General features: G+C 37.2%; 1 protein-coding gene and 1 long non-coding RNA gene across 2 annotated transcripts in view; one reads left to right on the top strand and one right to left on the bottom strand.

Moving 5' to 3' along the window:
* Positions 1-26: 26 nt before the first annotated feature.
* Positions 27-27996, top strand: elovl1b (ELOVL fatty acid elongase 1b). Its single transcript, XM_082155362.1, has 9 exons — positions 27-62; positions 17658-17741; positions 23294-23395; positions 24760-24950; positions 25161-25241; positions 25342-25398; positions 25486-25591; positions 25851-25987; positions 27144-27996. Exons 3-9 carry the CDS (start codon positions 23335-23337, stop codon positions 27480-27482), a joined length of 972 nt encoding a protein of 323 aa, XP_082011488.1. The 5' UTR covers positions 27-62; positions 17658-17741; positions 23294-23334; the 3' UTR covers positions 27483-27996.
* The window catches only part of LOC309487637, an 82379-nt gene continuing 58788 nt past the window's right edge, over positions 4406-27996 (bottom strand). Inside the window, exon 2 of the long non-coding RNA XR_014201896.1 lies at positions 4406-9165. This is a non-coding gene — a long non-coding RNA (uncharacterized lncRNA). The remainder of the gene's footprint in view (positions 9166-27996) is intronic.

Here is a 27996-nt window from a genome sequence, read left to right as displayed (position 1 = left end):
CCGAAGAGCCAAAAGCGTTTAAACGATCTACTGTTAGAGCCCGAGCACTAAACCCGTTACAGGTGAGTCTTTCCATAGTTCAATTCTACTAAACCACATTTGTATTGCCAGCATGAATTCGTACGGTGGCAAATTATGCAATGTAATAATAGCACCAGAGCAAATATATAAGTAGTAGTATTATTAAAGTAACATATTATTAAAACAATACAGTAACAGTGAAGAGCACTGAGAAAGAAGCAATTCAATTTTAACAAAACAAATAAATTGCAGAAGTAATATCAAGAAAGATAAATAATGAAGACTGTAACTAAATTGTTTTAGTGATGGAGACAGACTCAAGTTTATTCACTATTCTTCATGTTAGCAGACTGACTCAAACATGTAATGTTTTAGTTTTACTTTTATCCACATATTTTTCAAAGGTGTTTGTGTATATTGTGCATTCTGTCAAAGCGTAGTCTCGATTTTGCTGTGATCGCAGAGTGGACACAAGCTGACTTCCTGTGAGGGCCTTGCTTTCCTGTGTCTTCTTGTTTCTACAGGAATTGTGTTCTTTGAGTCTGTATGTTGTCAAGCTGCCTGTCAGTTTTTATCTGAAGCGAGTCGACGTACAGTGTTCCCTGGAAATCAATCTCCCTTACTAGACCCATACGGTTGAGCTACAGAAACAAGCACATGTTTCATTTGAGAGTGATATTAGTGAAACATAGACACTAAATCACTCTTCTTTCAGTTTTCTAAAGTTGCTTGCGTCAAAATAATAGACTGTTTAAATAGATTGCAAGTTCAATTTTAAAGGGATAAATCACCCCCAAAATGATAATTTACTCAGACTCATGTCATTCCAAACCTAAATGATAACCAAATTTAAATTTTAGGGTGAACAATCCATTGAAGCACCACTTGTGTGTATTGTAATGGGTGATTTATTCTACATCTGAAGAGGTGGCATACTTTTCTTCTCGTTTACTTTCCTGTAGACATTGGTGATCTCCCTTTCAGAAATGTTTAACCTTGGACAAAGGCAGGTGAAGGTGACCTGTTCCTCATGGTAATGCTTCGTAATGTTAAAATAAGAAGCTTGTTTACTTACTTGTTTACAGTGTAAACTTAGTTGTTAACCATACGGATAAGTGCTGTGTCTTGTAACACAATGTATGTTTACATTAAGTTTAGTTTTCCATTGAATTGCTTAATGAATGAACTGTTAGACCCCTTATACTGCTGTATTCTCCTTCGAACTGCTGATATTTTAATCGAACCTAAGAGAAGAGCTCCATCTTAGCTGTTAGTGTGTTGAAAGATTGTTTCACTTGCTAAGATTTATGCAAGTTTCCTCTTTAGAGTTCTGTTAGTTGCCACCAAAGAGATGAATGACACCTTGCCTAGTTTGTGTGTTCAGTAAACACCCATTAACCTTTTGCATTCTCTTTGTGGGCTGGAAAGCATTCTCGTACTTACGATGGCCGAGAATATGAACTTAGTCAAGTTTCACTTGATGGTTTACCGTTGTATGCATTGTTGGTTATATTTCAGTGTGCATGTTCAATGACATCTAATGAACTTTGATAAGACTCACTAGAGTTTTTTGGAACATTGTGTCTAAGGAATGCAATGAGTTCATAAGATTAATCTTTAAAGTTGGCATGAAATGAATGTTTGTTCCCCCTGTCGGTTTTCTAAATGCATATTATAAATCTAACTGTTAATGATTCAGCAATGCATGCATTTCATTAATTTAATAATGTTTAATATAATTGTCATACCTGGACCTTCCAGTGAAACGACATACACTCTCTTGTGGCGTATGTAGGATTTCTTCAATCATTAAGTCAAATTTTTGATAATCCATTACACTCGGATGTATGTCACGTTACGGAAGAGAATTTCTGACGCTTCTTCCGTTGCATCGCAGTTTTAATGCAAAATCCCAACTTCTCTTTTTTTGCCAGTTGTTCACAGAAGAGAGAGACTGGGAAGTTCTGGTTTGTAATGACTGTAATGAGATTTTGGATAGTTTTGTGTGATACAATTTTTTTAGGCTAAACCTTGCAACAGAAAAGTTTTTAGAATTGTGCAGAAGTGCACAAAGTCATGTTTTAAAGTTGATTATGCAAAATGAATAAGAAATATTTAAGATTCTGTACAGTTTCTAGATCAAATAAGTAAAATTGTGACATTGACCATGTGAATTCCTTTGTTTGTACAAAAGACCAGATTTTCTTCCATTGAAACACAAGATGCTCTTTGAATCATTTTGAAAATTATGCTGGAGAAAATTACCAACAGCTTTAGACTTGGAGTTCATGCAGTGTGAGAGAAATTAACCAGAAATGGAAATTCATTTTCACACAAATTGTTATGTTGATGATCATTTATAATGATTTTTGTTTTATTAAATTAAAAATATGCTAAATATGAGCATTTTTACTAGTGGTCTCAGACGTTTGAACCTCATTGTATTGTATATGTATTTTGAATGTGTAATTGATTTCAAATGAGACTATTAGCATGGTCATTGTGACATTTCAGAATTAATGTATTTAGCAACCTGATGTGACATTGCTGTAATATTTTGTGGTGAAGAAATACTTAAAGGGTCAGTTCACCCAAAAATGAAAAAAAGAGAGCAATGAGAATGTTTGGTGCATGTGTTATTGACAGTGTTTCAATGCGCGAGGTGTAAACGGTGACTCTCTACACACCTGCACTACAAACACATTGCTCAGCCTTGCTGAATCAAACAATCACATTGTAGTTTAATTCCATTCATTCCTGAAACGAGGCATTCCCCTGTGACATACTCGTTCCTCACTCATTCCTCTCATGAAACAGCGCTGAGTAAGACGCATCAGAGCTCGTACCTAATGTGACAGCTCGCACACTTTTTTTTTCAATTGTTTTTTCAATTGTCTCCACCAGTAGTCTGGTATCTAGATTATTTCAGGGAGAGCACCTGTTTAAATATGTGAGTAGTTTTACTGATTTGATTGATACAGATAATAGCAGGCAGGCCAGATTAGTGTTGTTGTATGAAAGTTGGATAATTTTCTGGTCTTTTAATTTATTTGTTTAAAAATTCGGTCCCTCCTTTTAAATAAGCAATCTTAATACGGTAGTTTTAAAGTTTTAAAGTAAAATGGTTATTTAATGGTCATTTTGTTTAAAGGCATAGTTCACCCAGAAATTAAATGTCTTTCAAAATCCTATGACTAATTTATAATTTAAATTTCAGTCGGTTCCTTGCACAAATCTATTAAAGGGATAGTTCACCCAAAAATGAAAATTCTGTCATAATTTACTCACCCTCAAGTTGTTTCAAACCTGTATGAATTTCTTTTTTCTGCTGAACACAAAAGAAGATATTTTGAAAAATGTCAGTAACCAAACAGTTGATGGACCCCATTGACTTCCATAGTAGGAAAAAAAATACTATGGAAGTCAATGGGGTCCATCAACTGCTTGGTTACCGACATTTTTCAAAATATCTTCTTTTGTGTTCAGCAGAAAAAAGAAATTCATACAGGTTTGAAACAACTTGAGGGTGAGTAAATTATGACAGAATTTTCATTTTTGGGTGAACTATCCCTTTAATAGATTCATTGGCTTCAGAAGACTTTGGGTGCATCTCAATCAGCTCACTTGCTTCCTAGGTCATGAATCAGTATATTGTGTACATGAATTCAGGCACTGATAAGGACCCTGGCTGGCTCACTAGACATCGGGACACTGATGACTGTATTTCCGGCGACATGGCAATGTCTTCATTGTACAACATCACTACTGGTATGAACAACAGCAGAACTGATGTCTTTCTGACAGAGAAACTGTTGAGACGCAACCTTGGAATATAGGGCCCCAAAACACTGTTAGGGTGAGTAGATGATCACAATTTTCATTTTGGGTCATGTATCCATTTAAGTTTCCATTACCAAGAAAAAAGGTATTGCACTGGCTGTTGGATTGAGCGCCTGTCTTGACAGATTAGTTTTGTGTTTTGGAGGTTTTGTAGGCCTGACAGGGGCCATGTATCGTCCTGGTTAGGCACTGGGTTATTTTGGTAGAGTGATGAAGTTTGAGCGATATGTTTTTTTTTCTTGTGTACCGCAGAAACTAACAAATACCTGTTTGCAAACACTCTTGGCGCTGTATGTTCATATACCTGGCACTGACAGGCTAATTTAACCTTCTTAATGCAACAATACCTGCTTAAAGTCTTTCTTGAAATGTCCCCAGACCCTTCATAGCCAAGATTACAATAAACTTTTGTATCTTGGCATTAGCATTATTCAGGGGTTGCCATGGTTCCATGGAGCATTGTTATTAGATGAGCCATTTGTTGTAAAAGCCCTCAGTGAGGTACAAAGGGAGTTTGTGAAATGTGATAGCATTTTTTTTCCCCTGGTTGCTGGATTGAGACAAACACACATTCTTAACCTCTTTTAAACCAGCCTAAATTGGTTTGCTGGTTTAAGATGGTGTATCTGGTCACCCAGCATGGATTTACCATGTGTTCCTCTGGTTTAAGATGGCCTGGCCTGTGTGGTCCTTGCTGTAAGGTTTACAGAATAACATTGGCTTGATTCTTTCCAAAACGAGACAGAAAGTTTCAGAAACCTGAGCTACAGGAAGCTGAATGGGGTCTTTTATGATGCCATTTTGTGTGAGTGCACAAGTATGTATTGTGTACACGTTTTTTTGCCGTATAAGCATTCAGGCCTTTAAGAGTAGTTTTGCTAACAGGGCCATGCTTTTTTCTTCACCTCCCTGAACACTGTCCTGTAGAGCAGCACATGCTGAAGTAACTTATTACAATTACCTCAACAACACCATCTCATATTTATTAACCACTCTGTAATCACACACTCATACAGTGTGTGGATTATTCAGTGACCTTCAGACCAGCTGACATTTTAATCGACTCTTGTCATTAATTTTGCAGAGCAGTCGTTAGTGGTTAACCTCTATTTAGGGTTGTTTGATTTATGGATTTTTTGGAAAAGTCGTGATTATAATTTTAAAATTATTATTTTTTATCTCTAGGTTTGCTGTACTTGTATTAATAATATAATAATAATTGCAGTATAACGTTTTATTTAAGTTTTTATTATTAATATGAATTATTATAATAATCATTGTAGTATAAAATAATAATAGCAACACTTTTTATACCACAATGTAACACACAGCGTGTAACGCCGGTAACACCGACTATCGCAACAAGCCTAGAATATAGTAAAGTAAAAGTGAAAGTTTCCCAAAATAAAAATTATTTGATAAAGTACAGATACTTAAATGTAGCCCACTTTACGTACAGTAACGAATTAAAAATTATTTGTTACTGTCGACCACTGTTCAACATACAATACTGATCATAACGGAAAACAACTGTACAGTATGTTGCTCAAGTCCTCAGGTTACTCCTCAGGTGAACACAACTGAAGTTTACAGAAGCCACACCCTCACCGCCGCAGATCTCTCAACACAGAGGACATTTGTAATAAGAGAGTCCCAGATATCCATTCATTCTGAGTAAGAGAACATGAGTGGAAGGCCGGGTGTGTTTGTGTTTAGAAAGTTTGTATGGAACAGTTTCTAGTTGGCCTAGTTGAGCTAAAAAAGGAATTTACAGATTGACAAACTTGTAATTTACCGTAAGTAATATAAGCCAAGAGCATAAGCTGAAAAAAACTTGAGTAATGTCTTTTCTGTCAAGCTTGTGAAGTTTTTGGTCTTGACTTGCAGGAATGAAAGTAATTTCCTTGTCTGTGGGTTGTTACTGACGTGACTCTTGATTCACTTCTTTGTAGGAGAGCTGTTCTGTCTTGTTCTTTCTCGCAGATCGAATATCTGATAGAAGTTGTTGGATTGTTTTGTTCAAAAGAATGAAACTTGCAATTTTCGTAACTTGTTATCAGGGTTTGAGATGTCCAGGAGGGTGGAAGTTAAATTCAAAAATCTATACAATTCCATATAGTAGTTTTGCAGAATTTGCAGGCTGCATTTATTTAATCAGAAATACAGTAAAAACAGTAATAATGTAAAATATTATTACAATTTAAAATAACTGCTTTCTATTTTAATATATTTTAGCAGTTATTACTCCAGTCTTCAGTGTCACATCATCCAGAAAGCATGCTGATTTGGTGATCAAGTAACATTATTTATAATATAAATAACTAATATAAAAACTTGAAGTTACTGCGTTTTGCTTTTTTAGGGCAGAATATATATCTTTATCACTACTAACTAAACTGTAGTAAATATCAGGTTTCTGGTATCAGATGCATTGCTTTTGAGATGCTCGTGAGCAAAATTGACAAATTAATTCATATGAACAGATCGTTCAAGTAAAGTTTCTTTCAGTGTGCATACAACTGTGGATGCATATGTGTTTGTGTGCCAGTTACAGTAGATTTAAAAATAGGGTAATAAGAAATCAGGACAGACCCAAGAAAATAGAACAAATTAAATGCTTTAACCTTATCGTTCTTCTTGTGGCCTAGTTCTGTTCTGCTTCAATTCACACACTCTCAGCAGTGCCAATGAGGCGAATAGACCACCTTTTAGGACTTCTCTGAACGTAAATTCAGATGACTCTTAATGAAACGTCACGTCCAGGTGCGGGGGTGGTTAAATTCCTTTTGTTGTGTTAACATCTCGTCTCTTTTCTCATCAGCATTTGTTTTCTTGTACTGACAAGATGCTTAAGGTTCACATTTTGCACATTTTACTGTGATGGAGATTTCCGGGCATTTCCAGCATGGCTTGTTTGGCCAGCAGAAAGCACTTGTTTTTTTTCTTTTTTTATCTAGCACACTTTTAGCATAGCATACTAGTACTTGTACTATCTATATAGGGTAAATTTTTGCACAGTATGCTAATTTTCTGCATCTGTAAAATAACAGGAGGACCACATTTTTTCACATCTCTTTAACTCTTGGCAGTCAGATTACACAACCAAGTAAAATCTTTATGTAAAAGAAAAGAAAAGAAACGAAAAGAAAAGAAAAAAAACCTCAACATTGCTCTATTTAAATAGTCTATTTCAGTGTTCGCTTTAAGCTTGTTCTGCGGAGCACTATCAGAAAACCTAGATTTAGATTGCTAAATTATTGAACCCCCTCTGACCTGCAAGACATTCTGGTTTTGTAAACAAAAACACTTCAACTAAGGCATCAGTAAACCATTGGACCCTGGATCACAAAATATTTGTGGCAATAGCCAACAATACATTGTATGGGTCAAAATTACCGATTTTTCTTTTATGCCAAAAATCATTAGGATATTAAGTAAAGATCATGTTCCATGAAGATATTTTGTAAATTTCCTACCATAAATATATAAAACATTTATTTTTGTGAGTGAATGCAGCACCATCGCAAACATAAATGAACAACTTTATAGGCCATTTTCTCAATGGTTTGATTTTTTTTCTTTTTTTTTCTCAAATTCCAGATTTTCAATAGTTGTATCTCGGCCAAATATTGTCCTATCCTAACAAACCATGCATCAATGGAAAGCTTATTTATTCAGCTTTGATGATGATGTATAAATCTCATGTATAAAAAATTGACCCATGTGACTGGTTTTGTGGTCCAGGGTCACATTTGAGTGATTCTGAGAGTTACTGAAAAATATCAAATTGGCTCTAAACATCCATGTACAAAGTTATGCAACCCTCAAGAATCAAATTTTGTAGAGAATCATTTACTCTTCATAACCTCCAATAAACCTTGCCTGTAAGTGCTGACAAGCTTCTGACACTTTCTACTGAAATCTTAGGCCATTCCTTGTGTGCAAAACTTCCAACTCATTATATTCTTTGGTTTCCGTGCTGCCACTGTTTCTTTCAAATCTCACCTAAGATTAACTAGCAAATATAAATCTGGTAACTCAAGAACATTCAGAACTGATCCCTGAACCAAGCTTTGATAGATTTGGATGTATACTTGGGATTATTAGTCCAGTGATCCAGTAAATCTTTAGTTTACACACTGAAGGCATCATAATCTTTGCCAAAATGGCCTGATACTTCAAAAAACCCATGACGCCGGTCATATGGTCAAGATTTTCACTTCCTTTTGCAGCAAAGGTTATGATCAAATCTTATTCCCCTTGATGAAATTGCGCATATATATATATATATATATATATATATATATATTAATATATAATATAATATAATATAATTTTTTTAAATTATTATTTTAATGTTTTAAAAGAAATCTCTTCTGCTCACCCAGGCTGCATTTATTTGATAAAAAAAATTGCATTTTTATTTCAGGATTCTTTGATGAATAGAAAGTTCAAAAGAACAGCATTTATCTGAAATGGAAAGCTTTTGTAACATTAAACACTAGCGTTCAAAAGTTTTTGTATTTAATTTTTTGGGGAAATAAATAAAATAAATCAATACTTTTATTCATCAAGGATGCAGCGATTGCCGTCTATATAAATGTCTCATTCATTCATTCATTCATTCATTATTCAGTCTGTAATCGTCAACTATGCAAATTTGAAAATAATGCATAACTGCATTCCCAAATTCATGCTAAAATCAGCACATGTCCAGTTCACTGCATTCATTCGCTGTGAACTGAAACGCGGAGCTGATCACGTGCTGATTGCGTAAGCGAAGTGCGCACTTCTCTTTGCGCAGCGCAAACAGACAAGCCACGTCAGAAATCGCGTGCTGTCTGAGTAGGTACTACATTTCAATTTGAACTTACTGTTAAAAAAGTATGCTCTATATAGTATGATTTTGTGTAGTATGAATGTAATCCGGACGTACTACATCCGCTAGTTATCATTATCATGTGACCTACCAGCATCAGTTGCGTGCCTTCACCTCCATTCATAAATCCTCTCCTGTGGCCTCATGGGATAGTAAAGTGTCCTTCGAATGCACATTTCAGAATCTCGCCAGAAGTAGTAGGTCATGTATTACATTATAAATGATTACATATGGGTGGTTTCCCGTCATCATACACATCATGTTTCACTTCTTTTAACAGCTTCCTCACTTTTTTACAAAATAGTACCTGTAAGCAGCACTGCAGTATACACTGTAAATTTCACAATATTTAGTTATCAAGATAGTCTTTCTATGTTTTACACGCACACGCACGCACGCGCACGCACGCACGCACGCACACACAGCTCATCCTTAAGGGGGTGGACACACTGGTCCAACAAGCTTGAATGGTCTGTGACACCAATCTCGTGTTTGCAATGAGTATCTAAGTATTTTGTATTGTACCTGTAAACTTGGTTTCCGAAAGTCTGAGAGGACTTTTCCTCAGGCATCTCACCTTTCACCCACTTAACAACCAGCCAGCGAACCTCCAGTTCGACTGAGCAGTTGTCCGTTTAAGCTGTGATCACCGGGAGTGGAAAAAATTCATGTTCGTAATCTTTGTGCATCTGCTAATGAGTACAATGTTATTGATTTTCTTAATAGACCATCTGTAGACCATCCCCTGTGGTTCGTTGAATTTGTTAATGATTACACTCTAGCCCTACACCTTGTGGAACAAGACCAAACCTGAATATGTCTTCATAAATTCTTTGATCCACAGTCACCTCACAGATTTTCATATATTGTATGGACTTGTTGAAAGCTCTTTGTGGTGAAGCACAAGGTTCAAATTCAATGATGTGTGGAAATCCTAAGTTGGTTCTGCAATGCTCTTAAGCTGCATGTTCACATTGCTAGTCATCAAATCAGATCATTGTGTGTGTTTACTCTATGGTGTGTAGCAGCATTGGTTGCTATAGGATTGACTTGGGTGTTAGATTTTTTAAATTTTTTTAATGGAAAAGCTGAGAGTAGAGATTGAATAAAAAAAAAATAAAAAAATAATTGTCGGTTAAAAATTTTACAAATACGATTGTTTATTATGTTATTACTGTTAATTGTTTAACACTTAGTTAGACACATGACATAAAAAATGCAATAAACATAGAGATGCACCGATTACAATTTTCTAGGCCGATTCCGATTTTTCATTGAGTTTGACCTGCCGATACCGATTTTAGCCGATTCCGATTTCATTTTTTCTAACCACTTTACAGAATTTACTTTAACAGAACATTTTACATAGAACATATTTTGAACAGATAATCGCTATAAAACAGAACTATTTAAATTACTCCTGGTGTGGGAAATTCACACACATCTAAAGTGCAGTGTTATGGAAGAACCATTTCCCTCTTTTCATATCCAATATCCAACTAAAAAAATTGATATATTTAGCAAATTAAACTTCTGTATGAAAACAGGGAAAACAGGTAATGGCAATAAAATAATATAAATAAATAAATAAATAAATAAATAAATAAATAAATAAATAATATATATATATATATATATATATATAGCCTTGCAGTATAAAGATATTTCTATATTTTCTGGCTAGTTTACTTTATTCATTTTTTATAATCATAACCATACTTGCGACCAAAAATGATTAATTAAAACAAGTCTAAATGGGTAAATCTTCTACAAATATTTTTTGATCTTCGTTTTCTTTTCTGACATACTCCAGTTCTTGTTAAAACACACTAGACTAGACATGCTTATTCTGTGCATTTTGAGCACTTTTTGTGTGAAATCGTTTTTATTTTGTCCATCAAAAGTGTGCTTTCACTTTAATTGAGCGTGAGCAGCGTAGCAAAAATAGACTCGGCGTCGAAACCCCCGCTTCAAGCTGCGTTCACACTATAAGCGACTTTGTCGCTGCATGTCGCCGGTGGCTGGCGATGAGGTCGCTAGTGGGCGTTCCCACTACTGGTTGCCTTGTAATGTTTATGAATAACATCCAAAGACAGCGAATCAGTTTTCTTGCCACTAAAAACAAACATTCTGGAGGGAAAATATTAAATATTTAGACTCGTAAAGCATGTAAGTTAAATAGGCGCTATCTGTATAAACAAACCACATATTTGAGCTTTAAACAACTACATTCTCGACTGAAAAACTCTTATAACTACATTTCATGACACAATAATCAGTAGTATTTTAGATTTAAAAAAATACTCCTCCATCTTTCTGTCGATGGGGCGAGGGGCTGAGCGGAGAAGGATGATGACGCGCGCTCCAGGCTCCACTCCTATTGGTTGTCGCTCGCGAAAGTCGCTCCTTATTTGCATAAAGTTAAACATTTCTCAACTTTGTCGTGTCGCCAGACACGCCCCATCCAGTCGCCAACGGTCGCGACCGCGCGTGTCGCCGGAAGTCGCCCGCTCCCCATTGAAATGAATGGTATCGTGTCGCGTGTAGTGTGAACGGGGCTTCACTGCTCACGCGACGCTCCTGCTTGACGCTCACGCGCGGCCTTCTCCTGCTCCCGGTGTGAATGCACTCATTGATTAACATGCACACCGGAAAAATACGCGCTGCTCACGCGCCGCTGATACTTGCGGTGTGAAACGGCTGTAATTCACGAGGTTTCCAACATGTGCGTTCCGTGTGCACGTGTGATGCTGATGTTGCGCGATGTTAATCATGCGGCGCCCGAGTGCATTTGACCGGCATAAAATCGGCATACCGGTATGTCAGACTGACCGGCCGGTCGCCGTTCATGGCCGATCACGTGAAAATCGGCCAATTCCGGTCACTAGCCGATCAATCGGTGCATCTCTAAATAAACATTGATTCTTTGTTGTTACATCTACATAACTATTTAGGCCTATTTCAACGAAAATACATCAAATGTGAAGTCACGCAGGGAATTCTGGGAATGTCAATTTACTGTTTTTCACTGTCAAATTTTACAATGACTTGTTATTTTTCGCTTCCAAGAACTCTAGAGTAATTTTACTCTAAAATTAAATTAAATGTAGGGTTAGATTAGTTATTCACTGTATATAGTAAGTAATTATGAATTTTTGTAATAGATCTAACCTTACATTTAATTTTTTTTTATTTTTATGTATTTGCTGTTCACACTGCATAGAACAGACCAGGTCTGAAACCGAATTGGGCAGCACTGCAGCATAGCCTTAGTGTTATTGACCCACAAGCAAACATCATTAAAAAAAAAAAAAAAAAAAAGTATAATAACGATTATGGCTACACTACATTTTTTTTAGGTTGAAATTTTGTTACAAATAGTAAAAAAAAAATGTTTTACTTATTAAAATAAAATTTAAAGTTAAACACTTCTACAATACGTTTTAAATTGAAAACAAATTTAAATATTTCATATATATATATTTAAATAATGATTAAAGATGTTTACACTAATAAAATGTTGTTGTTTTTTACTTGATTGTTGCACCACCTTTTCAGAAGGTTGTTTTTAAGGGAAAATGTATTTAACACGTCCAAACAAAGTGTTAATGGTGTATACAGTGGTACTTCAGGTGCTGTCAGTGAATCCACTTTGGTTTTGAACTTGTTGAACACACACACACACACACACACACACACACACACACATATATATATATATAAAAAATCACAAATTAATATCCTTGCAGTTTTACTAGTATTCAATGGAGTATGCCATCCATTTATAAATCTTTGCATGCCATGAACTAAAAAAAGAAAGTATGTTTGACATTTTCTAGTGATCTGTCCAAATCATCCGTTTAGTGTGACAGTTTATATGCAGATTTCTATTTGACAGGACATAGTAGTTTACATTATTTGCATGAACATGACAGCTTAGCTTTTAGATTTAGTTTATGCAAAAAGAACACAGGGTGTTTTTAATATGTGTATGGTCACTGAGAGCTGTGCTCTTGTTGGTCTGGAGGAGGTTTTTGTATTTATGAGGGTTAGTGATGTTATAGATGCTGGCTTTGTGTGGCAGGGTGTGTTTCTCTGTTGTCCTTCTGGTAAGAGCGGGTGGTGTACAACAATAGCCCCCTTCATCATTACAGAGTTGCACTGATTTCTCGCCTCGGCTTGTGAATAATATTATAAGCGCAGGCCGGGAGGGTTCAGTTTTCAGTACTACAATAAACACACTATATCGTATATTCGGGAGGATTTTACTAGTGATAATAGGGTTGAAAATAATGCATGATTTTCTTAGCCATTGGGTTTCCCAAAAAGCGGGTCAGGTGACAAGTTTTTTTTTTTGGTCTTGTGCAACTCTCAATGAAAATGAATTGTGTTTGGTCACTTTTTTGCTGCTAATCACTGTGTGTGAACTCCCTTAAAAACACTTATTTAAAGTTCAGTAGTGAAATCAAATCAGTGGTAAGGGCCGTTCACACCAAGGATGATAACTATGACAATAAAGATATTCAAAGAAAATCGTTCTAAATATAAAAGTATAGCAGAATCCACACCACACCACACCACAACTACAACAATAACAACACAGAGAACGTCTTGGTTACATATGTAACTCTCGTTCCCTGAAGGAGGTAACAGAGGCGTCACGTCAACGGACTGACGAATTGGGATCTCGCCTTGAGAACTTAATCACCTTCGAGTGTAAATGAAATGAGCCAATGGACATTGGCGTGCAAGATTTGCATCTCACGCTCCACCCCGTAGCATGGGTGTAAATATGGAAGCAGATGCAATGCACATTCAGGTTTTCGCTGAGGAGCCGAACTGGTGACCCTGTCGCTCAGCGGTTGTACACCAATTGTGGCGACGGGACGTGACATCTCTGTTCCCTCCTTCAGTGAGCGAGGGTTACATGCGTAACCGCGAAGTGACATCTCCGTTCCCTCATTCAAGGAAACGAGGGTTACAAGTTACATACGTAACCGAGACATTCCCTTTCAGTCAGTCATGTCAACGTTCCGACGAATTGGGATCCCTAACAAAGCGCCACTATTGCGTCCCCTTCCAGCGCCCTATGTAAGCCTCCTGATCCCCCCCGCACCTCCTGGGGCGGAAGATGGAACAGGGCTTACGCAGAGAAGGTCAATCACTGCTGTTCCGCATGATCCATACAGCGAGACTATTGGATAACACTGGGAAAGCGTGCCCATTCAAGTTTTGGAAAGGGCAGTACTACATATGGAAGGTCTCGTGAGGTAGCTCCGGCCTAGTTAGGGGGAATCGATACCCAGTCAGAGCCGGCAGAGTGGACTCTGCCAAAGGAAAGACCACGGGCTCACCGTTAGGGGAGCTGTACCGCGGAAGAATACATATATGGGATCAAGGTAGGGATCAGAGGTCAACCAATAGGGGTACTTACGAGTCCATTCCTGGCGTCGGACGCTCCGCCACGTCTGACTGCCGAAGGTGGTGGTATAGGAACTCAACAGGGCTCGCTAACTGGGGAACTCTACTGGAGCAGAATAGTGCACGCATTTGGTCCTAAGGAGGGGAATGGCGCAGCAAGCCGACACTTAAGCGGGGTCTCCGGTGATACTGGCTACTTTTGCACAGTGTCTGTGCGAGTAGGCTCACTGGGGGAAACACATACTTGTGTAGGCCCTAGGGCCAGCTGGGTCAGGGAGTAAAACAACTGACAGTGAGACGTGTCCAGGACGGCAGGTTTTTGGACTTTTGATAAAAAGTTTACCATGGTTCAAAATGCCATAACTTTTGATTGCATTGAGATATCAACACACAATTTATCTCAGATGCAGTAGGCATGCTTGTGAACAATTCCAAACTTGATTTTATGACCTGTCATAAATACTTTCAAATAGTCATCATGTCAATCATGAACAATAACAATATAGATCAATAAATTGCATCACTCTTTCCGGGGTTTTCCCAGCAGTGTTGTAATATAACCTCCAAACAGGATCAAAATTCTATTTTCTTTAAAATGTTATTCTTGTATTCTATCAATTAAGACAATGTGCTTGATACCTTTGTTTGTTTGTTTTTTTGTATGATAATATGAATTATATTATAAAGGGGTTAACATTGACAGTCAACAGAGAGCCTACATAACATTTATATTAAGCGTGAATGATCTGGATTAGGATCAGTAACGGCCGATCATGATGACAAAAAATTGGTAGTCGGAATCGGCTGCAAAAATCCTGATTGATTAGAACGGTAAGATTTTTTAAAATGTTTTAAAATAAGTCTCTTTTGCTCACCAAGGCTTCATTTATTTGATCCAAAATACAGCAAAAACAGTAAAATTGTGAAATATTTTTACAATTTAAAATAACTGTTTTCTATTTGAAAATATTTTAAAATGTAATTTATTCCTGTGATCAAAGCTGAATTTTCAGCGTCATTACTCCAGTCTTCAGTGTCACATGATCCTTCAGAAATCATTCTATATGCCGATTTGCTTCTCAAGAAACATTTATTATTATTATCAGTGTTGAAAGCAGTTGTGTACAATTGCTTTTCAGGATTCTTTGATGAATAGAAAGTTCAAAAGAACAGCATTTATCTGAAATTAATGTGTATTTAAAGGGATAGTTCACTTTGAAATTAAATTTTGGTATGTTTTAGCTTACCTCAAGGGCATCCAAGATGTAGGTGTCTTTTTTTCCGCAGTAGTTTCAATTTTGATATTTTTAGGTCAAACCGTTCTTGTCTGTCAGTCATATAATGCAGGTCGATGGTCACCACCTCAAAGAGCATGCACAGAGTCCAAATTAAAACAATTCCCCATCGTCCAAATTAAACAATTCCCCATCGTAAGTACACATTGATGGCCTAAGACACGAAACGAGCGGTTTGTGTGAGAAAACGAACAGTATTTATATCATTGTTACCTCTTGAACACAGCCACGTCCAAGTGATCTGAGGGCGCGGGCGGGTATAGATATATACATTAGATGTCGCCTTGGCTACTGCAGTTCATTGCAACGAAACCGTAGCCAAGGCGAAATCAGGAGACAAGTCGAGACAGGACCCATCGTAAAAATTTCTGTGTCCACCACTCAATTCATGAGTGTCATCCAAAACAAACTACAAAATAGACTCAAGGTGTTAAATACCGGAATTATCCTTTAAGTGCGAAATAACTCACTTTTTCCTCAGGCAGCTCTCTGTGTGTGCGCTCCGAGATGGAGCGGAACACTGACAAGCAAAGTGAACTTTGGCCTTCGGGTTCGTGCCTAAACGGTCAAATACACACAAAAATATGTAAAAATGCAAGGCTTGGCAAGTATTCACATAAACTTAGTCGGTGATGTCACAAGTAAACGTGAACAATTGGGAGAAAATAGAATGCGTATCATTTAGTGCTGCACAATTAATTGCAATGAAACCGCACGCGATTTGGCAAAGGCTGCGACTATTTTATGCACAGTTTGTCAGTGCAGTGCGGCGGATCGGTAGTAAATGCGGTAGAAGGCGCTCTCGCGCAGACATGCCAGATATGCCAGATACGTAAGTAGATAACGCACATCAATCCAGGAAATCCCTATCGGCATCATCGCTGTAGCTGAATAAACAGAAGAATTAAACGCTTTGATTGATTAAACATGACTAATAAACACATGACTGCCTTTTTCTGTGTAAAAAGCCATCTCACAGAAGGATACTCAACTGTCGTTATGAAGTGAGTTTGGAGTAAAAGCATGTTATTAAATGTTGTCTTTTGTTGGACGAGGTCCATAAATGCTTCTCATGTTTGTAAAGATGCTTTTTCAAATGCACGTTATAAGTGAATCAAACTCTCAGTGCTTTCAGATGGAGAAGCGTTCCAGAGCCGTACATCAATGAGAAGCTGCACATAAATAATAATCGCAGCCTTTTCGATTTCAAAATCGCAATAAGCCAAATCGGTTTAAGTGCAATTACATGGAAATTGCGATTAATCGTGCAGCCCTAGATCAGTATATTGGATCTGTGCTTTCTGTCTTAAATGACTGCGGACTAAAATGTTACTAACTTAAGAAAATGAGAAAATCACTCGCTGCTCTTGACCGAATTACTTAGTTTTAATAAGAATCAAAGCTAGTTTAATTCTTAAAGTGAAGACTATGCTGTTTTATTTTACATTTGATTTTTACATTTCTGCAGTAGGTTGTGAGCTGAATATTTATAGACTTGCATGAAAAAAATTAAAGCACTGTTTCATTTTTATACTTTTTTTTAATTGTATTTGTCCTATTGTTTGTACTTTACTTTTTTGTTTTTATTGCGTTACTGACTGTTAACTTATTTTCAGTATTTTTTGTGGACATTTTTACTTACATTAGTAAGCCAAGTAATCTGCTGTGAAATTGAAAATTTCTTTCTTGTGTAAGGTTTTGGTCATATGGCCCACTCATCGTGTTGAAATAATTGTGATTACAATGTTGACCAAAATAATTATTATTTATAATTTTTGTCATAATTGAGCAGCCCTAGGTTGACCTAAAACTTTCATATAGTAACAGGATCCTCGCGCTCACCGACCAATAACCATGTCGCCACAGCTGTTAAACTGCAGGTCAATAGTTCTAACTTACTCGCCGTGTAGTCAAACATACACAGACTCTCTCTCTCTCTCTGTCCTACTCCCATTTTCAGTCTCTATCCTCCAGTTTGCTGTCTCAGAGCCAGTTATTCATCCACAGAGTGAGTCAGGGTGGGAGGGACCAGGAGGCAGCCGTACCAGTCACACCGTCATTTCTCTAACACACACACTTATACTCTGTCTCTTTCCTTCCACTTTTCCTGCCCTCTCTCTCTCTCTCTCTCTCTCGGTCTCTGTCTCTCTCTGCCTCTCCCTCTCCCCTACCGCTGTCCTGGTTTCTTCCTCTATCCGCAGTGAGAGGGCAGACGCCGAAGGAGAAGATAAGAGTTGGGCTGCCAGCACTGATCAGGAATCTCAGAGGAGGCAGGAGTTTGTAAGGTGAGCCGTTCGTTTTGTTTAGACTTTTTCCACAAGTCCTTTTCCTGCCCTTCCTATACAGACTGCTTTTAATTATTATAAAGTGTTAAAGTGGAGATGTCGCCTCTCCAAACAGCTTTTATACTGTGATTCTTCTCTTCTGTTTATTATTAACTCTAAACATGTTCCCTTTTTTCGCCGCATGATTCACTCACAGGATGCCTGTTGCCGCAGCCTGTGTGTAACCCCACCCTTTCCATTCGCTCTCCCGGCAGCTAACTGTCGCTCGGGCTTCACTTTGAGTACTTAAAACTTTCCCTATTGCCCATAAATGGAAGTGTTACTTTGAAGTGCAATTGTTTTGGAGTCGTATTCTTTGCTCAAAAAGTGATTTGTGCTCTACTGTCTAGGAAAGGTAGGACAGATTATTCAGTTAATAGTGATTTTCTGCTTGTCTTTAGATGTCTTTTTCTGCCTGTGGCTTTTGACCTGATGAGGTCTGGTCACATGACAGACGGGCTGAGAGCAGGGTGGTTCCCCGTCTCTGTTAGCAACCGTGTCATTTTACGCCTGCCCGCTAATTCTCACAGAGCAGACTTAAAGGGCCGGATATGGCTTTATGTTTTCCTTATGTTGAGAGAGGGAGAGAGCGGGGGAAGTTTGATAGAGTAGAGGAGGAAGAGGGACTAGACCCCTGTGAAACTAAATGCTAACATACGATGGAATGATTTATTTTTGCATTTAAAGGGCTTTGATGAGGGTGTTGTTACCATAAATGGTCATTGTGTTAGTCTCTTTTTCCTGTCTAATCTTTAGAGACCAATGCTGCATTGTTATGTTCAGTTTGACTTTCACTCAATGACTAGGTGATTATAATCTGATTTTCTTTTCTTTTATGTATTCAGGTTCAGTACAGAATGACAAACAGTTTGAGAGTTGGTCTATAAGCTGAATGACACAGGTCATTTCTGAAGTGAAACCCTTAAGAATGTGTCTGGGTCATATTTCAATTTACAAAAGTCAAAATATACATAATTAAATAATCAATATATTTTTTACTTAAAGAAAACTGAGCATGTTAGGGCCGTTAAGATGTTTGGTCATTATTTTCATGACAATTAAAGATTTAGATTTAGTAGATTCAGTAATTACTCACCCTCATGTTGTTCCAACCCCGTAAGGTTTTCGTTCATCTTCGGAACACAAATTAAGATATCTTTGATGAAATCTGAGAGCTGGATCACTCCTTCATAGGCTTCTATGTAATTTCATCTGCCAGCCCAGAAAAGTTAGTAAAGACATCGTTAAAATAGTCCAAGTGACTACAGTGGCTTAACCTTAAGTTTATCAAGCGACGAGAATACTTGTTGTGCGCAAAAACAAACAAAAATAACGACTTTATTCAACTATTCATTTTCTTCTGTGTGGGCATCTGTGTGAGTTCAAGTAGTGTAACAGAGCAGGAAAAACTGGAAAAATAGTCATTTATTTGACTGAAAGTCACAAAATGCAAAGTAATTTGGGTGCATACTGAAATGTTTCAACTAATCTAGGGCTGTCACTAATGATTATTTGAGTAATCAATTGAATATTCTGATGATTAATTGAGTAATTGGGTCTTTTTTGTATGTGGGAATAAAAATAGACCTAAGTAAACAATAGCCTTTAAAATGATAATAAGAAAATAATAATGGGTTCAAATAAATGAATCATTAGGCTTTATTGAAAAACACTGTTAAAATACATGTAATATACAGTACATAATATAAACATAATCAACTTTAAGTACATTAAGTATTATAACAAATGCCTGCAAGGGGCACCAATTGTCTGGTGATTGTTACACCTTACAGCATAATCAAATCCTTGTTTAATATTGGCCAAACAATATTTGCTACAAATGCTACAGCCACTGTAATTTCTTAGGTGGAATTCGTTTGTCTAATTTCTTAGTAGTGAGGGTGTAAACCTTTATTTTGAAATCCCAATGAACAATGTGCATATTTAGAAACGTATTGATATATTCCCTTGTGTTGGCGTAGGCTTAAAATGATTTGTTACAAATCTGGTGAGATGGTGAATGTTGCGTTTCCAGATGAACATATAAGCAACCCAAACTCACACCATATGTAGAGATGGAGTTTGTTAACCGAGCAGCAGAGACGTGCTCCACTTGTATAACAGCAACACTTAGCCATCAAACACAAAACACATCAGACTTTATAATGCATTTCCAAAGCATTTTAGAGGTTTACTAACATCATGACCACGGACTCATAGTGTTGTCATTCTGAAGTGTGCATCCCTTCCAGGAAGTGTAAATTTTTATCAGGACAGTCAATCCAGAGGCAAATCCAAATGCAACCCACTGAGACATAAACACCAATTAGACCTGGTCAAGTCGAAGCTCTTTTGTGTGTTTAGATGTGGCTTCCATGAGTTTCCACTGTTGGAGAATTTATTTCCAGAGGCATGTGTTCTCTCAGCCATGCCAAAACCTCACAATGCATCCACACAGCCATTAACAATCCTGAGACGTCTTACAGATGCCTCTCATATCTTGCACAATTAGATTTCCCCCACATTGGCAACCGTGATCAGACACTGCATTCAGGTTTTTCTTTTTTCGTAAACGCAGGGTTCAAACGTACAAGACCACACTGGGCCTATTTACATTTAGTCGCTTCATGCATTTTTACTGAGTGTACATGAGGATGACATCACTTTCTGTGTTCAAAAACTAGATTGCACCGTATTCCGTTTCTCCTTGTGCATTTGATCCTTAAAGGATCTCCCTACAGAACAAGATTGTACAAGTTCATGTGAACTGAATGTTCAACCTCTATCACACCTGGCTGCATAAAGGCTTTTTTTTCTGAGAAACTCCCGCTAATTCTTGACTATTGTGAAAACTTCAATGAGCTTTTTCCTATGAATTTATATTACACAAAGTCTGAAAGGAAGGAATATTTCTGATAAGTTGGTCAAGTTCACATGCATTTGTGTGTACATTCAAGCTGTGTTTCCTTTTGCTAAAGTCAGTGTTGCACTTATCTTATCTCAGGTCTCCTGACGTCCATTTGCTGGTCAATATGATGCAGTAGTTTGAATTCTTAGATTTTCCTCACAAAGCAGGAATTTTATCACATTTTTACAATCACACAGTCTCCTTGAAGCGATAGCACCCAGAAAGTGGTTGAACCTGAAGGCCACAGTGCGTTTGCTATGAACATCTCTGTGTGCTGACGTAACATGGACCATGATTCTGATCAGTCCTTCAGTCTGTGAATGTACTTGCTAGCCCATAGTTGCTCTCCCACTATCACTAGCATCTCAAATGACATCTGTGTGCCCCAATCCAGGGATCTACACAGAGAATATGTGAGAGAACCAGTCTGGGTTTGTCAGTTTTCACTCTGAACTTGCCATTTAAGAGAAGTTTCCATCATTGCTATAGAGCAGATGTTGGGTGGCGGGGAAGGCAGAGCTGTTTGTTCATGTGAGTGGAGCCCTTGGAAGGTAAAGACAGCATTTATTGACCCTTTATACATTGTTCCCTGCTATAATTGCTCCTTAGATGAGGTCATTATTTTGACCAATGAGAGCCAGTCAGTCTGTGTGTGTATATATGTTATCAGAAGGACAGTTGGGTCATATATTTCCCTGCTGATACGGGCACATCATTGTATCAAGGCTGTAAATGAGTAATTTACTGCTAATCTTATCTAAATATACGGTTATAAAAAATAGATCCTCATATACATGACTACTGAATGGGTCAGTGGATTACATTTGGCTGTAGTTTTGAGTGACCCTTTTTTGTATAAATATATAATTCATATAAAAAAAAAAATCATATATATATATATATATATATATATATATATATATATATATATATATATATATATATATATATATATATATATATATATATATATATATAAAACCTGTTATCTTTCTGTATATATAAACACACCTAAATTTAATTTGCCACACCTGCCAATGGCTGGTGATTTAAGAAAATTTACCGGCCATAAATATTTTTTACCATATTAAACTGTTTTAGCAAAATTCACAATTCTCTAATCCAATTTTTTATTAAACATTATTAAAGACATATGAACAGTCAGTAATTGCACAAACAAATACAACAGAAAAAAGAAACAAAGTGCTTTTCAGGTACATTTTCAGGTAGCTCTAACAGTAGTTTTCAGATACAGAAATGTAATAAAGTAATCAAATGTAAAAATTAAACACAGATGAATCCTGAATAAAAAAGTTATTCAGACAAGAGCAGTGAGTGATTTTCTCTTTGTCTTTTGTTGTTTGATTAGCATTAATGACACAGAAAGCAGTGGGATTTATTAGGACCTGCATGGATCCAGTTTACATACTGTACACATGCGTTTTTTCCCTCAACTCTTTACATTCACTCAAGACAACCAACTATATTTAATACGATACTTTGTGTGATTTTGTCCTTTCAAGCGCAAGATGTGAAAGAGCCCAATTAAATATTCCCGGCTGTGCCTGTGTGTGTATATATAAATATTATATAACTATCATATAATGAGATGCCCATTCAATGCAGCAGAGCCAAGGTGAATTTTTACACCTGCATTTGTTAAAGCTGCAGTCTGTAACTTTTGGCGCTTTAGTGGTTAATATGCATGCGTCTTGTGGGGGAACCTTGTAGCCGTAGCAACTTCTCTCTGTTTGTCTATGACGAGTCACGCAGGTACTGGGTAGCGGGAGTTTGCTGTAGTGTTTTCTGTACCGTCTTTGTACAGTCTTTCCTCCCAGCTTTCTTTAGGAACTTCTTTGTTTTATTGAAAAGAAAGACTTCAAACTAAAGTGTGCGACACACCTGAATTCTTCCTGTGTTTACCCAGAGTTCAGTTGGGACGAAGATCTGTGATAAGATCAGACTCCGCTTTAGTCAGCTGTATTGAATCCATTAATGTTCATTGTATCAAAGCTCAAGCATTGACACATTCATGGTGGAGGTGACCGAGCGTTTCATGAAGGTTAAAATGAGGAAAACATTACCTCACTTGTGCCGTTCCACTCCCTCCTGTGGCCACACCTCCCAACATCAGACCATATCAGCCAAGAGGAAAAAGAAATGCATGGAGGGAAAGTGACAATGAAACGGAGAAATCAAATTCCAACCGTTTTAAGTGATTATTTCTGATACAATACATGTTTTTTTTTGTTGTTTTTTCTGAACTCTAGTAGAGGTTGAGTAAGTGTTTATGTAATTCACATTTGTAAGAGACAATTTCAATGCAGCATCTGGCGAGACACGAGAACATCACATGTTTCCAGTGTGTGGTTCAAGGTCTTTAATTTTTACTGGCTCAGCTGTTGAGGTCACCTGATGCAGTGAATTCATTCCATCCCTCACAAACAATAACTGCATTTTTTGTTTGGCATTTAACTCAATAAGAGTGACTGGTAGAAAACCCTGTGTGGAGATCAAGTACTGACTGAGGGATCTGCACTCATGCATGTTTTGTGCCACGTGACATTATACTCTGAACTGACAACATCTCTGTTTGCCCTCACAGGTGCTTTTGTGTAGTCAAACGTGAAGCTGACGTCAGTGAAAATGCTGGAGATGGTGAAAGACAGAGTACTGGAGGTCTATGACAGCCTCTTAGCAGGAACAGGTAAAAATGCATGTTCATGAAATGATTACAGATACATTAAGTAGTCCTGAATCTGAATTGGTTCTATTCAGATTAATGGTGAACCGATATGACTTTTTCAATGGACAATCTGGTATTAGCTAGTATACCAGGGATGCATACTTGTATTAGTTTTGTGATTTTTACTGTTGTTCTATAAACAATTATGCTTAATTTTTTTAATTCTTAAAGTCCACCTGTAGTCCATCATTTTATCCCTTAAAACTCATCTTTGATCACCAAAATTACATATTATAAAAGTTTTTTCCTTAAATAAAATTTGTCATGCCTTAAAATAGATTGAATGTAACTACACCCTTGTTCCATTTAGTATACGTGGTTCTATGAATATGCAAATTAGCCCTGCCCCACCCCACCCTGCCTCCACTTACTCACACCAGCTCAGAGATCCACTCATTTTCACCACAGGAGGACTTTAAAATTCTTATAATTTAATAAAATAGAAATATATAATAATAATAATAATAATAATTGTTAGTAGTAGTACTTGTAGATTTAGTATATAGCCTTATTGAATGGGTTCCATAAAAACAACAATGTGTATGTAGTCTCTAAAAAAAAATTCAAAATCTCTTTTCAGTTGTCAAAGTCTTTGTTGAGTTTTTTCCTTATTTTCTCATGCTGTAAATCCCCATTTTTAAAGCTGATATTTGATGAATTTTCACCCCTGGTGAGTTTGCATCCTTGGTATATACACAATACAATTTGATAACAACAAATGCTTGCTGAAATGGCTATTAAAATTGCAACATGTTTAACGAGATTTCTAAACTGTTTCTCTGCCATGATGTTAGTTGATGTGAAAGTGAAATTGACTAGTAAAAGCAACAAAGTTAAAGTGTTATGAGTTGTGGTCTGACGCATTTCAGAATGGAATGCAACTTGCCATCTGGGAAATGCTAAATTCTAGAGGCATTAGCATTTGCTAGTTTTGAGAGTGTGTACTCAAAATATCTGAAATTAACATTTATTTTACACAATATACTCAATTTACTGTCAGAAGAATGTCAGTTACTTAAGTCAGAAATAGTTTATTATGCATTTACAAGGCTGTCAATAGATTTTTTTTAAACTGATACAAGGAAGCTAAAATTGCTAAAGCTAAAATTGCTAAAGCTAAAACGCTCAATCTCAGAATGTTGGCCTTGTCGATACATTTCTCCATCACTGATTCATAACGGTCAAATCTTTTTGGAGAAACCGTTGTCATCCAATTATAATATTTGAATAAAATGTAGTTGATTTGTGTGTGTGTGTGAAATCTATGTTAAGCTGTTGCTATATGTAAAAGATCTGTGTTTTTGTCTCTCTCTCTCTCCTTCTAGACCCACGGTTGAAGGATTACCCCCTAATGGGGACTCCAGTCAATATGTCTGCTATTCTACTTGCTTATCTTTTCTTCGTACTGTACGCCGGCCCTAAGTTTATGGCCAACCGTAAACCCTTCCAGTTGAAAGAAGCTATGATCATTTACAACTTGTCCTTGGTTGTCCTGTCTGTGTATATCGTATATGAGGTGAGAACCAGGAGATATTCATTCTGCTAGGTGGCGTGACTGCGCAGATGTGTTTGAACTTGAATACTCGTTTGTTTTTCTGTATTGGCACATAGAGAGGCGTGTTATATTTGATCCATTATGGAGACGCTATTCTGTTTTTGCATTGCTGCTCACAACCAGTTCCTGAAGATAAATTGATATACTCTTCAATCTTTACTTGATGTGTAGTTCATGATGTCGGGGTGGGCAACAGGATACACGTGGAGATGTGACCCATGTGATTATTCAGACAGCCCTCAAGCACTCAGAGTAAGATTTGCTTTCCATACCCTGTAATATACTCAAATATTATTGCAGTTTGTGCATAAATAATCAAATTCTCCATATTAAAGTTGTCTTTTTTTCCTAGATGACAAGAGTCGCCTGGTTATTCCTGTTTTCGAAGTATATTGAGCTTATGGACACTGTAAGATTTAAATACGCTACTCCAAAACTTCTGATTTTAAACTAGTTATGTTGGTTCATGTATTGATGAATGACGTATTATTCTCAGGTGTTTTTTGTGCTGCGCAAGAAACACGGTCAGATCACCTTCCTCCACATCTTCCACCATTCCTTCATGCCCTGGACGTGGTGGTGGGGCGTGAGCTATGCACCAGGTGAGCCATTCTCCTTCCCATCTGGGTCAGTCAGCAGATATTTACATGAATGGCACATGCTGTTTCAGTTGACGTGACTTGTTTATGTGCCCTGACAAATATATTCTATTCCAGTCAGACATGCTTTTCAAAAAGCCAGGAACTTTTGCATGTTCTAATGGTTTTTGTAAATAAAGCTCTTGGTGTTGGTGGCCATCAGAGTGTGTTGTTTTACTGCTTTAGCACTCACATTTAAGACTCATTGCAATGTTTCCTGCAGGTGGAATGGGCTCCTTCCATGCCATGATCAACTCTTGTGTGCATGTGATCATGTACTCCTACTACGGCCTTTCTGCTGCCGGGCCTCGCTTCCAGAAGTTCCTCTGGTGGAAGAAATACATGACAGCAATTCAGCTGGTATGTTTATTCTATTTGTAGAGCAGACTAAAACTCACCTGTGTGGATGTTGAAGGGAATTTGTCATTATTTATTCACCTTCATGTTTTGTTACACAAAACACCAAAAGGATATATTTGAAGACTCCTCAAAATAAAGTGACCGTTCATAGTGTCCATGACTGTCAAGCTTCAAAATGAACCAAAAAAGGCCTGTAAAAATGGTCTACTCAACTTATTCCAAGGCTTCCGAAGTTGTGAGAAACAAACAGAAATTTAAGTAATTATTCACTGATAATCCCCTCAAGTGAGTTGAGGTCAGAGATCAAAGAATCTGATTCAGGAAATAATCGTTCTTTTCAGTGAATCGGTTGATCCAATTTACAAATTCAGTCAACAGCTCACTGGATGGAAAGAAAAGCAGTGGAGGAGTTAAAGGTTTAATTCTGTTAAAAAATTCTGTCATCATTTACTTACCCTCAAGTTGTTTCAAACCTGTATGAATTTCTGTCTTCTGCTGAACACAAAGGAAGATATTTTGAGATTTTTGGGCCCTATTGAGTTAAAAATACTATGGATGTCAGTAGGGTCCATCAACTGTTTGGTTACCCATATTCTTCAAAATATCTTCTTTTGTGTTTAGCAGAAGAAGAAAATTCATACAGGTCTGGAGAAATTCATACAATTAAAATTTTTGGCTGAACTATCCCTTTAAGGGGGAGTAAATGATGATTTTATTCGAGTAAAATAACCCTTTCAATTTTAGAATGACTGTTTCCGCCACAGAATAAAACATTTTAAAAGAGAATTGTGACTTTTTCTTGCAATTGCGAGTTTATATTTCACAATTCTGACTTTTCCCCCCGCAATTGTGAGTTTATATCTCACAATTCTGACTTTATATCTTGCAATTGTGAGTTTATTTCTCGCAATTCTGAGAAAAGAAGTCAGAATTGCGAGATATAAAGTCAGAATTGTGAGATATAAACTCACAATTGCGGGGGAAAAAGTCAGAATTGTGAGATTAAAAAGTTTCTTTTTATTCTGTGGTGGATCAAGCTTTCATAACTCTGAACTGGTGTTGCTTGGAAAGAGCTGCATTAATATTACACATTTATTTTTGTTTTCCACAAACTATCCCTTTAAAGATGTCTTCAAACTATTACTCTTCTCAACAGATCCAGTTTGTGTTGGTGTCTCTTCATGTAACCCAGTGGTACTTCATGAAGAGCTGCGACTACCAGGTGCCTCTGTTCATTCACCTCATCTGGATGTACGGGACCTTCTTCTTCGTGCTATTCTCGAACTTCTGGTACCAGGCGTACGTGAAGGGCAGGAGGCTACCGAAGAACACCCAAAAGCTCACCCAGAACGGCAAGGCTAATGGATCTACCACAGTGGCCAACGGCTCGTCGGTAGTTTCAAACGGCCATGGCGTACATGCAAACGGCCAGAGCAACGGGAAGAAACACCACGAGAATGGAAGCACTCTCAACGGCAAGATGAAGAATGCCTGAGAGGCTGAGGTCAGGAGGAAAAGACCCAAAACGGATGACCAGGAGAACCTGCAGAATGGCACTATGGAGTCCAAAGAGTGTTTTGGGACCTTTCATTTTCAAATCTTGGTTTTTTTTTTATGTGTACATTAAATAAGTACATGGGGATATGAATGCCTTTAACCCCATTTGTTTATTTTTTTTGTCATAAATTAATCTAAAGAATAATTATTGAGCAAAATGTATGAAGAGAAGAGGAAAAGGAAAAGGAAGAGTCCTGACTTGATGCATCCTCCGCTGATGTTGCTCAACAGAACGAATTCACAGATGGCCACAAACACACACACACACACACACACACACAGAGCTGTGTGTCTTTCATACTCCCCCCAACAGCAGACACTGTACAGTCAACATCAAACTTGAATTACATCTGTAAATACTTGTACCGTATAAACTAACGGGATTGATACGTTACGTTAAATATTGTTACTATTGAAATAAATACAAAAATTTAATAATTTCCATTTTAAAA

The sequence above is a fragment of the Leuciscus leuciscus genome, assembly GCF_965113295.1.
Source record: "Leuciscus leuciscus genome assembly, chromosome: 23".
Lineage (NCBI taxonomy): Eukaryota > Metazoa > Chordata > Actinopteri > Cypriniformes > Leuciscidae > Leuciscus > Leuciscus leuciscus.
This window is presented reverse-complemented; position numbering and strand designations above follow the sequence as displayed.